The sequence below is a fragment of the Salmo salar genome, chromosome 04 (assembly GCF_965601325.2).
Source record: "Salmo salar chromosome 04, fSalSal1, whole genome shotgun sequence".
NCBI lineage: Eukaryota > Metazoa > Chordata > Actinopteri > Salmoniformes > Salmonidae > Salmo > Salmo salar.
Window position 1 is genome coordinate 78,596,447 of NC_138294.1, and position 13,186 is coordinate 78,609,632.

The 13,186-nt window shown below is 41.1% G+C and overlaps 1 protein-coding gene across 13 annotated transcripts in view; it reads right to left on the reverse strand.

Annotated features, from left to right (window-relative positions):
* Nucleotides 1-871: 871 nt before the first annotated feature.
* The window catches only part of sytl2a (synaptotagmin-like 2a), a 44,642-nt gene continuing 32,327 nt past the window's right edge, over nt 872-13,186 (reverse strand). For 9 of the 13 annotated variants that reach the window (XM_014197947.3, XM_045717322.2, XM_014197954.3 and 6 more), the window contains 11 exons: nt 10,891-10,989; nt 10,600-10,656; nt 9,533-9,645; nt 7,318-7,437; nt 6,575-6,744; nt 6,062-6,164; nt 4,519-4,680; nt 4,286-4,382; nt 4,092-4,197; nt 1,870-2,075; nt 872-1,447 (listed from right to left, as the gene is read on the reverse strand). In XM_014197947.3, coding sequence (XP_014053422.3) covers nt 1,299-1,447; nt 1,870-2,075; nt 4,092-4,197; nt 4,286-4,382; nt 4,519-4,680; nt 6,062-6,164; nt 6,575-6,744; nt 7,318-7,437; nt 9,533-9,645; nt 10,600-10,656; nt 10,891-10,989 — 1,382 coding nt within the window. In that variant the 3' untranslated portion in view covers nt 872-1,298. Of the gene's footprint in view, nt 1,448-1,869; nt 2,076-4,091; nt 4,198-4,285; nt 4,383-4,518; nt 4,681-6,061; nt 6,165-6,313; nt 6,548-6,574; nt 6,745-7,317; nt 7,438-9,532; nt 9,646-10,599; nt 10,657-10,890; nt 10,990-13,186 lie in introns of those variants that run through there. The other 4 variants (XM_014197950.3, XM_045717321.2, XM_014197951.3 and 1 more) reach the window with 4 other exon arrangements.

Below are 13,186 nucleotides of genomic sequence, written 5' to 3' on the forward strand. Positions count from 1 at the left end.
GTTTCAGTGATATATTGGGGGGGGGACAAATCATATTTTTCCAAGGATGGGGGGGGTCGTGTCCCCCCCCGTCCCCCCCGGGATTTCCGCCCCTGTGGCCCACACGTGGCTGAAATTCTGCCGCTGTAGCATCTTAGACCCTCAGCATTTCGCGCCTCCCTTCCACCTTCTCCCTTTCTACTGCTCTAATGTGCGCAAGGCAGATCTGATCATCCCTGGATGAATTGTAGCCAGATTCGTCAGACTGAATAAGACGATGCGAGAGAGATCTATATCACCAGATGCCCAAAAGACTCCACTCTAAAAAGGTCTCAATGTACATAAGACAAATGACCTCTGTGCAGTCAAAAACGTGATACTGTGAAAATTATGATAATGCCCTTTTAGTGAGCTGTTTGAAATGACCGCCTGAAATTTCAGCCTGTTATGGTATGGTGTGATGGAGTTTGGGTCTTGCGGTAAATTAGTTAATAGACCAATAAGAGAGTTCCAAACCTCTCTGCCAATAACAGCAATATATTATTATTTATTATTCTGGAGCATTTAAAAAAAACTCTGTCCCAAATTCCCCATAGGATCATGGCTCTTTTTGCATTCTCTTGGAAATCCAACTTCCGGTCCATTTCAAATGCTGTGGTTATTTTTCTCACTGCTTCCTGCCAATTGCTGGCGAAAAATGTCATCCTTTGTGTACAACCATTACTATTGAATTCACACAGAATTTGTTTTTCAACATGTGATATTGTATTTATTGTTGGGGTGCCTGAATTAGTGGAAACATTAACTATGATGAAAAATATATGTTGTTACTATATTGAGTAATGTGAATAAATGTATTTTACAAAGACAACAATGAAAACACAACACCACATTTCTGATTATATATGCTGTTGTATCAATAGTGGAAACATTTTCTTCAGTGAATTTACCATGGAATAACTTTATGAAAACATATATAGGAATATATACAAATAGCGATAAATATGTATTGGAATGAATCAATTAAAACAACCTATTTATATCTTAACAATTTCTGAGTAGGTATTTGATCAGTATGACAACAAGCATGATTATGTAAAATGTTAATCTTTCAAAAAATAAAATACACATTTGTAATGTAATTCTAAGAAGAATCTAAGCACCAAGCACAATACTCCAAATTGCCTATATGGTCTTTCTCCTAAAAAAAGTGAGAGATTATATTACTGATTACATTATCGCTTATACATTTCATCAAACTTATACACCCAATGAGCAACTTTCTTCTCATTTTGTCATCCAACTTTTCACACACCATCTTATTTTGATAAATCTCTTGCCATTATCAACATTCTCAAGGGTATAACATCCTCAACCCATTCATTGTGAGAATGCATCATTCTCTCCCATAAACTTGCTTCTTCAGAGGTTGAATCCATCCAATCCACCTCTAACCCATAACTTTTACCTGTAAAGACAGATTGGAGATGATCCAGTTAGCTTCCTATTGGATGTATTGTGTATGCATTTCAATATTAATAATTAGGCTACAATAGGTTTGGAACGACTCAAGAAACTATTTCAATATAAAGACATACTACCTTAGAGAAAAGCAATAATCAGATTCAGAAATGTGGGGAATTATGTCAACCCATTAGATGCCGTAATTCAATCGGTGCTATAGCACAGGGCAAAGAGCACTGCACAGCTGAGAATGTGCCATTTAAAGACATTTTCCCGATGTTCTCAGAGATCTCATTCATGGTCAACGTTGCGCATGTCGACTCATGTGTAAATTACCTTTAAAAGTCTGTTATAGTGTGCTGCATTTTAACGTGCCTTGAATTGAGTCCCGGCCAAACTTTAAACAAATGACACAAAGTATCTTACCTGTTCCAAGGCCCAGCCTTAAGCCCCCAATGAAATGGTTAGTGAGCCGGTCATGATCCCACACTGTGACTTCAACGCAGGCCTCTCGTAGGTCGTCTGGCCGAAAGCCATCGTAGACCATGGTGTGATTGAACATGGGGTTGGCCGTCTTCTTCACCACCCGAGTCTTCTGTCGGCTTTTCCTGCTCGTGTCTGGAAGCACAGTGCTAAAATAGCATACAACAACAACAGATTAGCAGCCTAGCACACTCTGGCCCACAATCTGATCCTGTGCATTTCAAGGAAGAGCTTTAGCTCTAACAGTATACTGTAAGTTTAGGACAAAAGCAATCAATGGCCCTGTTAGAATATTACAGAAATGCATCCTATCCTTCCTCGCTACCATTCTTGAGGTAATCACAGATATGAACTGGGTGGCTTGGTGAAAGTAATAGGGTGGTCACCTTATACCTATCCAATTGCATATAAACTCAGCAAAAAAAAGAAACGTCCCTTTTTCAGGACCCTGTCTTTCAAAGATAATTAGTAAAACTCCAAATAACTTCACAGATCTTCATTTAAACACTGTTTCCCATGCTTATTCAATGAACCATAAACAATTAATGAAAATGCACCTGTGGAACGGTCGTTAAGACACTAACAGCTTACAGACGGTAGGCAATTAAGGTCACAGTTATGAAAACTTAGGACACTAAAGAGGCCTTTCTACTGACTCTGAAAAACACCAAAAGAAAGATGCCCAGGGTCCCTGCTCATCTGCGTGAATGTGCCTTAGGCATGTTGCAAGGAGCCATGCAGATGTGGCCAGGACAATAAATTGCAATGTCCGTACTGTGAGACAGCGCTACAGGGAGACAACGCTACAGGGGGACAGGACGGACAGCTGATCGTACTCAGAGTGGCAGACCACGTGTAACAACACCTGCACAGGATCGGTACATCCGAACATCACACCTGCGGAACAGATACAGGATGGCAACAACAACTGCCCGAGTTACACCAGGAACGCACAATCCCTCCATCAGTGCTCAGACTGTCCACAATAGGCTGAGAGAGGCTGTACTGAGGGCTTGTAGGCCTGTTGTAAGGCAGGTCCTCACCAGACATCACTGGCAATAACGTCGCCTATGGGCACAAACCCACCGTCGCTGGACCAGACAGGACTGGCAAAAAGTGCTCTTCACTGATGAGTCACGGTTTTGTCTCACCAGAGGTGATGGTCGGATTCGCATTTATCGTCGAAGGAATGAGCATTACACCGAGGCCTGTACTCTGGAACGGGATCGATTTGGAGGTGGAAGGTCAATCATGGTCTTGGGCGGTGTGTCACAGCATCATCGGACTGAGCTTGTTGTCATTGCAGGCAATCTCATTGCAGGCAATCTGCTCATGTGGTACCGTTCCTGTAGGCTCTGTCTGTGGCGTCTCACATGACCCTCCAGCATGATAATGGTGCCAGCCATACTGCTCGTTCTGTGCGTGATTTCCTGCAAGACAGGAATGTCAGTGTTCTGCCATGGCCAGCGAAGAGCCCGGATCTCAATCCCATTGAGCACGTCTGGGACCTGTTGGATCAGAGGGCTAGGGACATTCCCCCCAGAAATGTCTGGGAACTTGCAGGTGCCTTGGTGGAAGAGTGGGGTAACTTCTCACAGCAAGAACTGGCAAATCTGGTGCATTCCATGCAGAGGAAATGCACTTCAGTACTTAATGCAGCTGGTGGCCACACCAGATACTGACTGTCACTTTTGATTTTGACCCCCCATTTTTTCAGGGACACATTATTCAATTTCTGTTAGTCACATGTCTGTGGAACTTGTTCAGTTTATGTCTCAGTTGTTGAATCTTGTTATGTTCATACAAATATTTGCACATAAAAATAAACGCAGTTGACAATGAGAGAACGTTTCTTTTTTTGCTAAGTTTAGATTTGCATAAGTGCTTACCTCAAGGAAAGAAGGGAGGATGCATTTTCAAAGTATTAAAACAGGGCCAATATTCAGTGAGTAAAAGAGGACAATAAATTGCCATCTACAGGAGTACAACAGTATAAAAAAAAATCTGTATTTCTACAGTGTATTACATTTGTGAGTGAATCGCTACAAATCCAATGGTTTAGTTTATATATGACTAAATTACACATTGGCACTATAAAGATATTCAATACTAAAGTATGCTTCACACCCGTATTTAACCAGGTGCAACATACCCAAAACACATACCATTTCACGAAGGGGTCAATGATCGCACCCCTGATAGCAGGCAGGTTCTTGCAGTCTTTCACCCAAATCTGCACCTCACCCGTCTCTGTTTTGGATGACCTCTTACCTATCAATTGAGTAAAAACACACATAAGTGTTCAATAGAACACAGAACAGGCTAGATGATGATGAGAGTGGTCTGAGAAACCACTTACTGTATGAGATCTGTGGCAGGAAACGCAATCCTATTCTCATCTCTCCTCTATGGTCAATAGATTGGGAGTGAGAGGGACTGAGAGACTGTGTCGAGATCTAAAGTGAATAGAATAACTTTATTTTTAGTTGTGGCAAGTTGGTATCAGATCAGTCTTTATGAATTACCACCTATATAAAATTGACACTGCAAAACAGACTGTATACGACCAAAACTATTCCTCTTGTAGTTTACCCTTGCTTTCAAAGCATAATCATTCATCTGCGTGTTGCTAAAGTCCCATTCAGACAAATCCAAGTCCACCTCGCCAAGGAAGCTGTTCCGTCCAAAGTTGTCGTTGTGCCACACGGAGACATTAAGTGCTTGAGTCTTGAGGGTCTCCATGGTAACTTTAAACTGCAGGGGTAGAAAAGGGGATAAAGGGGTTTATTCAAAGCAGACACAATAGACAGAGCACTGATAGCTTTGTGTCGTCACTGATAGCTTTGTGTCGTCACTGATAACTTTGTGTCGTCACTGATAGCTTTGTGTCGTCACTGATAGCCTTGTGTCGTCACTGATAGCCTTGTGTCGTCACTGATAGCTTTGTGTCGTCACTGATAGCTTTGTGTCGTCACTGATAGCTTTGTGTCGTCACTGATAGCTTTGTGTCGTCACTGATAGCTTTGTGTCGTCACTGATAGCTTTGTGCCGTCACTGATAGCTTTGTGTCGTCACTGATAACTTTGTGTCGTCACTGATAACTTTGTGTCGTCACTGATAGCTTTGTGTCGTCACTGATAGCTTTGTGTCGTCACTGATAACTTTGTGTCGTCACTGATAGCCTTGTGTCGTCACTGATAGCCTTGTGTCGTCACTGATAACTTTGTGTCGTCACTGATAGCTTTGTGTCGTCACTGATAGCTTTGTGTCGTCACTGATAACTTTGTGTCGTCACTGATAGCCTTGTGTCGTCACTGATAGCCTTGTGTCGTCACTGATAACTTTGTGTCGTCACTGATAACTTTGTGTCGTCACTGATAACTTTGTATCGTCACTGATAACTTTGTATCGTCACTGACAGCTTTGTGTCGTCACTGATAGCTTTGTGTCGTCACTGATAGCTTTGTGTCGTCACTGATAGCTTTGTGTCGTCACTGATAACTTTGTATCGTCACTGATAACTTTGTATCGTCACTGATAGCTTTGTGTCGTCACTGATAGCTTTGTGTCGTCACTGATAGCTTTGTGTCGTCACTGATAACTTTGTGTCGTCACTGATAACTTTGTGTCGTCACTGATAGCTTTGTGTCGTCACTGATAACTTTGTGTCGTCACTGATAGCTTTGTGTCGTCACTGATAGCTTTGTGTCGTCACTGATAACTTTGTGTCGTCACTGATAACTTTGTGTCGTCACTGATAGCTTTGTGTCGTCACTGATAACTTTGTGTCGTCACTGATAGCTTTGTGTCGTCACTGATAGCTTTGTGTCGTCACTGATAGCTTTGTGTCGTCACTGATAACTTTGTGTCGTCACTGATAGCTTTGTGTCGTCACTGATAACGTTGTGTCGTCACTGATAGCTTTGTGTCCAGCTATTTTTGAACTGTTGAAAAAACAATATCCTGAGTATAAAATCAGGAATGTACCCCCCCCCCACACACAGACTTCTGCCATATCAGAGGACACCTGGACCACCTATTGAGATGTTTGTTGAGTGAATCATGTGATAAATGATCTGAAAAGGAGACTGGAGGATGACTTTAATAACCAGCCATCATATCTCTTCTCTCTTACCCTAAGGATCTCATTGTAAGTGGGGTTCAAGGTCTTCTTTTTCACACTGGTTTTTCTCTTTCCCATCTTCGCTTTGTCCGGTAAGAGGTAACATTTCACATATCTGAAAATGAATATCCAACATCAGATTCTTAGCCACTACACAAATACAAAGCAAAAGCAACTAGGGCTGGGATTCAATTAGAAGCTGTGCTATAGCGCGCTGGACATTTAAAGGTAATTAACAATTAAGCGGGCATCTGCAATGATTACCTTGAATGCGATCTCAGCAAATGCGGTAACATGTCTACAAGTGCAATCGGATAGAAGTCGGTGAAAGTTTCCAAGGCACATCATTGCTTTCCATGCACCTAGTCTCAAATTGCAATAACACACTGATGATCCTATGTAAGGTAACGGAAAACAATGTTTCCATCAACCTCTGTAAACCTATGCACCTGGAGATGGCAGATTTCTTTTACAATGATAGGATAATCACACAAACACAATCTTATTTATTGCAAGAACACCTACGGATCAGATCGGTTCTTCTTAGGTTCTGCCACGGCAAGATCTCTGCAGTGGACAATAAAGATGTGGAACTCCCCGAGCTTCTGGACATAATTCATGGCAAACCGGATTGTTCCCTTCACTTCCACATCCCCATCTACTCCACTGTAGATGCTTGCCACACTGCCGCTCACCTTAACGGTCCACATGATGTTAGGAAGAGACAACAGCATCACCAAGTGTTGTATCAAGCCATCAAACCAGATGTTTGATGTGTTTTATACCCTTCCATTGATTCTGTTCGAGACATTACAATGAGCCTGTCCTCCCAATTTAAAGTGCCACTAGCCACCACTGAACCTCAGTATTATTTTCTTCCAGATGCAGAACAAATGCCTCTCTTAGTTCACATTCAGAACCCTAATATTCCCGATTCTCTAGAACCCTAATACTCCCAATTCTCTACAACCCCAATATTCCCAATTCTCTAGAACCCTAATACTCCCAATTCTCTAGAACCCTAATTTTCCCAATTCTCTACAACCCTAATATTCCCAATTCTCTACAACCCTAATATTCTTACATCTGCTATGGGACAATTGTATGATTCCTGTGTATCACATGTGGGGGAGAAAACAAATGTTCTGCTGTAACTTTTGTTATTAGCATTATTAGGATTGCAGCCACGTGAATTCAAAGCAAAGTGAGTTTGATTATTTCATGGCACACGTCAACATAACTGATAGGGAAGCTGCATTGGAACATACAGAGGACATGGACGCCATGCCAGAGGAGAGGCTAAGGTTAGTGAGGGAACTGCCCATCCGCTTTTTCCAGCTGAAGTTGAGACTTTTCACTGAGGTGCTGTCACTGTCTCTGCCATCCTTCTACAAGATAGTGCAGAAACAACAATGGCGGGTGGTCAGAAACACACACACACACACACACACACACACACACACACACACACACACACACACACACACACACACACACACACACACACACACACACACACACACACACACACACACACACACACACACACACACACACGTTAAAACACATTGTGGGCCTACATAGTGGTTGGAGCCAGGGTCTGCTACATGCACATACAGTGCCTTCGGGTACTATTACACATTTTTTCCCGTTACATCCTTATTCTAAAATAGATGTTAAAAACTCAGCAATCTACACACAACACCCCATAATGACAAAGCGGAAACAGGTTTTCAGAATTTTTTGCAAATGTATTACAATTTTAAAACAGAAATACCTTATTTACATGTATTCAGACCCTTTGCTATGAGACTCAAAATGGAGCTCAGGTGCATCCTGTTTCCATTGATCACGCTTGAGATGTTTCTACAACTTGATTGGAGTCCACCTGTGGTAAATTCAGTTGATTGGACGTGATTTGAAAAGGCACACACCTGTCTATGTAAGGTCCCACAGTTGACAGTGCATGTCAGAGCAAAAACCAAGCCATGAGGTTGAAGGAATTGTCCGTAGAGCTCCCAGACAGGATTGTGTCGAGGCCAGATCCGGGGAAGGGTACCAAAAAATGTCTGCAGCATTGAAGGTCCCCAAGAACACAGTGGACTCCATCATTCTTAAATGGAAGAAGTTTTGAACCACCAAGACTCTTCCTAGAGCTGGCTGCCCGGCCAAACTGAGCAATTGGGGGAGAAGGGCCTTGGTCAGGGAGGTGACCAAGAACCCGATAGTCACTCTGACAGAGCTCCAGAGTTCCTCTGTGGAGATGGGAGGAGCTTCCAGAAAGACAACCATCTCAGCAGCACTCACCCAATCAGGCCTTTATGGTAGAGTAGCCAGACAGAAGCCACTCCTCAGTAAAAGGCACATGACAGCCCGCTTGGAGTTTGTCAAAAGGCACCTAAAGACTCTCAGACCATGAGAAACAAGATTCTCTGGTCTGATGAAACCAAGATTCAACACTTTGGCCTGAATGCCAAGCATCATGTCTGGAAGAAACCTGGCACCATCCCTACGGTGAAGCATGGTGGTGGCAGCATCATGCTGTGGGGATGCTTTTCAGGGGCAGGAATTGGGAGACCAATCAAGATCTGGGCAAAGATGAACGGAGCAAAGTACAGAGAGATCATTGATGAAATCCTGCTCCAGAGAGCTCAGGACCTCAGACTGGGGCGAAGGTACTCTTTCCAACAGGACAACGATCCTAAGCACACAGCCAAGACAACGCAGGAGTGGCTTCGGGACAAGTCTCTGAATATCCTTGAGCCCGGACTTGAACCCAATCGAACATCTCTAGAGAGACCTGAAAATAGCTGTGCAGCAACACTCCTCATCCAACCTGACAGAGCTTGAGAGGATCTGCAGAGAAGAAGCTGAGAAACTCCCCAAATACAGGTGTGCCAAGCTTGTAGCGTCATACCCAAGAAGACTCAAGGCTGTAATTGCTGCCAAAGGTGCTTCAACAAAGTAGTAAAAGGTCTGAATACTGTTTTTTTTTCTTTGTCATTATGAGGTATTGTGTGTAGATTGATGAGCAAAAAAAACTATTTAATCAATTTTAGAATAAGGCTGTAACCTGACAAAATGTGGAAAAAGTGAAAGGGTCTGAATACTTTCCGAAGGCACTGTACAAGCCATGTTAAAAATGTACTCAAATGTGGGACAGAGTGGTTATCAATAGCTCATGCATCTTATCCAAGCATGAAAAATACATTCATTATATGACCTCAAAAAAAGGAAAGGTGACTGCATTACCCCTGAAAATGTTATGCATTTGGTCATAAATGGTGGATTTTGAAAGACATTAAAATTAATTCAAGAGGGAAGAATTCTATAAAATCTGTTATTTTGTATTGTTGTCATCTTAAAGCTAACAAGGCAATTCACTTCCCCCTAATTCAGATGGGGTATATCACTCTAAAAATGCTTAGGTATTTTTTTTACTATGAACAAAGGCCACAGTATTTTTATTTTTATTTGTTTTACCTCATCCTGCAAAACAGACACCGACTTGCTCATATTCTTCATCTGCTCCGGGACTGAAAGGGAGGAGGGAGAGGGAGGAGGGAGACGGAGGGGGAGGAGGGAGGAGGGAGGCACTGCAGAAGATGCAAAGCAGATAGGTGGATAAGGACTTTTACAACTCTCTAACGAATCTCTCCTAATGGCTCAAATCAGCATGGTCTTCACTGAAATAGTGAAATTGCAAGACAATGTAATTACAGCTGATGTAATCATATTGGCCAAACGACATGCTTTCCTCAACATTCCTCTGCTCTCAATAATCCACTTCCTGAATAATTCCATAATTACTAAATCAACCCCTATCATCTTCCCCTTAGACAATTGTGTAGATCGGAAAGGATTGGGAAGGTGTAAGCGATTTGCGGAACTTCCACCTTGCCCTATGACAGTACAGGTGCATGAATTGTTGCCATATTCCTTATACCAATCCAATCCTCTCAGATATCCCCAAGTGCCTCAGAGGTAAGAGCTAGGGATTGATTTGGGATTTCGTAGGATGAGTGTTGTGGGCATGTTTTGAAACCAGGGGAATTAATGCAGCATTTTTGTGTGTTTTTGTTTGATCAGATGCAAATAGACCATCTTATGCTCCATTTCTTGTAAAAAAATGTTAACTCAATATACAATCGGGTGTAAACAAGAACATAGTGAACATACTTGGGCAGAGTCAAGGAAGATTGATTTAAACAATCACAAGATCAAATGTTATTATAACCATGGCATCACTGTGCCTGAAACCACAACAACCAACAGAACAATGTTATTTGAAAAATTCTAGTTTCCTCAAATTGAAATAAAATATGAATAGTGATATTTCAACAATGAGTTACAATTCTAATCTATTCTCATCACTGATGGTTCAGGGATTCAACTCTCACCAATAAATACAGTCAAAATCTAGTAATACAATTTAGTAGAAGCCAAGTATAACAAAATGGTATTTGTTTGCACTATACTCGGTGTCTGCCTTCAAACAAAAAGCAAATGTACACTGTTTTTATCAAATGAAATTGAGCAGAAATATTTACCATCATCCACATTTAGATTCATTTCACGTCTTTGGTCAATTATACTTCTCTCTTCTCCTTTGGAAGAAAATAAAGGGTTAGAGGATTAAACAGTTAACTTCAGATATCATGAAAACAACATCATAATCCTCAATGAAAACTCTTTCTTAAAATATTTATTTGAACGGTTACAGCGACAATTGGAACAATTGGCCACGGCTAACCACAGTCTAGGATTGAGAATAACACTGAGTTAAGGAATTCAAGAATCAAGCCTATTGAGCTCAGGAAAACCAAGAACTGTCTATTTACGTTTTGGTGGTGATAAAACATCCTCCAGACTTCTGGATAAGGGTCTTGAAGACATTTGTTTCAACTCTAACCTGATAGGGCTTGAGTTCTCACCATGACCTGCCACAGATAAAATAAAATCAGCTCTGGAAAATATTGCAAAAAACGGTCTTCATAGATTGCATGACATTAAGAAAAATGTCCTCATCTGATATTTCCAGATACTTGTTCTGAACAAACAGTTACACTGCATTCCAAAAATGTATTGATTGTTCTTTATGAAGATTAGGGAATATTTGAATTAGTTTGTTTTCAATTCCATCAACTGATTATTTGAAACACCCTGACAGATAATACAAATATATATTAGCTTACTTCACAGTTTCTTAATGATCCAAGTCTATGGCATACAGAATGATTTGAAAAGGTGATTTACTAAACATTTTACATTGGAAGCATCTAGAAATCAAAAAGGTTTTCTTTACGCTTCATGTACTTATTTGAATCAGAGAGACCTTAGTTAATCTACTCTACAGAATGGTTATCATGTTAATGCTAGAGACATTTATCTTGTGCCTATGTCAGAATGCAGATACAATAAAATGACAAATACAAATATGAAGGCAGGTTAGTCCCATGAAATGTAGGAATTTGTATATAAATAAAACATCTAATTGAGATCTTATTGGCTCACGCAAAGTGACAGTTTTAACGGCATTAGTAGTTTGGTACAGCACAGTATATTCAATATTGCTACTTCCTTTTACCACTAAAGTTGTTCGGTTTACTCATCTATTTCGACCCATTAATGTCATGAAGAGACTTTGAGTGATGCAACCGTTGGCTATGCACACCTGGCTGAAGGAGCGACGAGATAAAGTTGAGTAAAGTTCAACGGCACAATAGCGTGATATCCAATTGGGACACAGAAGGTCTGGCAAGCTAGCTTTCACTTTTTTTGTGTGCATGTTTCGATCCTCTCTCTCTCTCTCTCACACGCACACGCACTTGCTGTCTTGACCTCTGAATGCTCGGCTATGAAAAGCCAACTGGCATTTACTCTTAAGGTGCTGACCGGTTGCACCCTTCATTTACATTTACATTTAAGTCATTTAGCAGACGCTCTTATCCAGACGCTCTTCATAACCCCTGTTAATATTATTTGACCCTGCTGGTCATTTATGAATGTATGAACAGCTTGAAAAATTATCTAGCCTTTATGGCCATGTACTTTTGTAATCTCCAACCAGTTCGGATTTAAGTATAACTTTTGTATGACTGACGCCTTTAGTGAGAGGTCTAAAGCTTGAATATTTAATAATTTCTGCCCCCCGATTTCATATTCATTATATAAATAGGCCCATGTGCACATTCATCAGATGAACTGCAACATGTTGGCTAAAGCGATCTAATTCATAAATGCATTTGAAAGTTTTTAATATTGTGATAGTGATCTATTATCCAACAATTATTATTAACCCTGCATTATAATTATATAAAAGCCCCTTAGATATTCTGTGTTTTTATTTAAAGTAGTGATGGACAGCTGGAGGCATTTTGTTTTTCCCAAGCGTGGTTTTAGAGTACTTAAGCATCGAATACATTGCAAGTTTGCCCATATTGGCCTTTAGACTACACTTTACAATAGGACAAGTATGTTATTGAATTCGATAAAAAAAAACGGTTATAAAATGTATATTAAGTAGTCTTGCTTGTCTCAGAGCAGCTCGAAACGGTGCTGAAATAGTTGACCACAAGCGGCCTTCTAGGCAGAGCTGCAAAGAAAAAGACATATCTCAGACTGACCAATAAAAAAAAAAGATTAAGATGGGCAAAAGAACACAGACACTGGACAGAGGAACTCTGCCCAGAAGGCCAGCATGCTGGATTCACCACTGTTGACTGGTGTTTTGCGGGTACTATTTAATGAAGCTGCCAATTGAGGACTTGCGAGGCGTCTGTTTCTCAAACTAGACACTCTAATGTACTTGTCCTCTTGCTCAGTTGTGCACCGGGGCCTCTCACTCCTCTTTCTGTTCTGGTTAGAGCCAGTTTGCGCTGTTCTGTGAAGGGAGTAGTACACAGCTTTGTACGAGTGCTTCAGTTTCTTGGCAATTTCTCGCATGGAATAGCCTTCATTTCTAAGAACCAGAATAGACTGACGAGTTTCAGAAGAAAGTTCTTTGTTTCTGGCCATTTTGAGCCTGTAATCAAACCCACAAATGCTGATGCTCCAGATACTCAACTAGTCTAAAGAAGGCCCGTTTTATTGCTTCTTCAATCAGAACAACAGTTGTCAGCTGTGCTAACATAATTG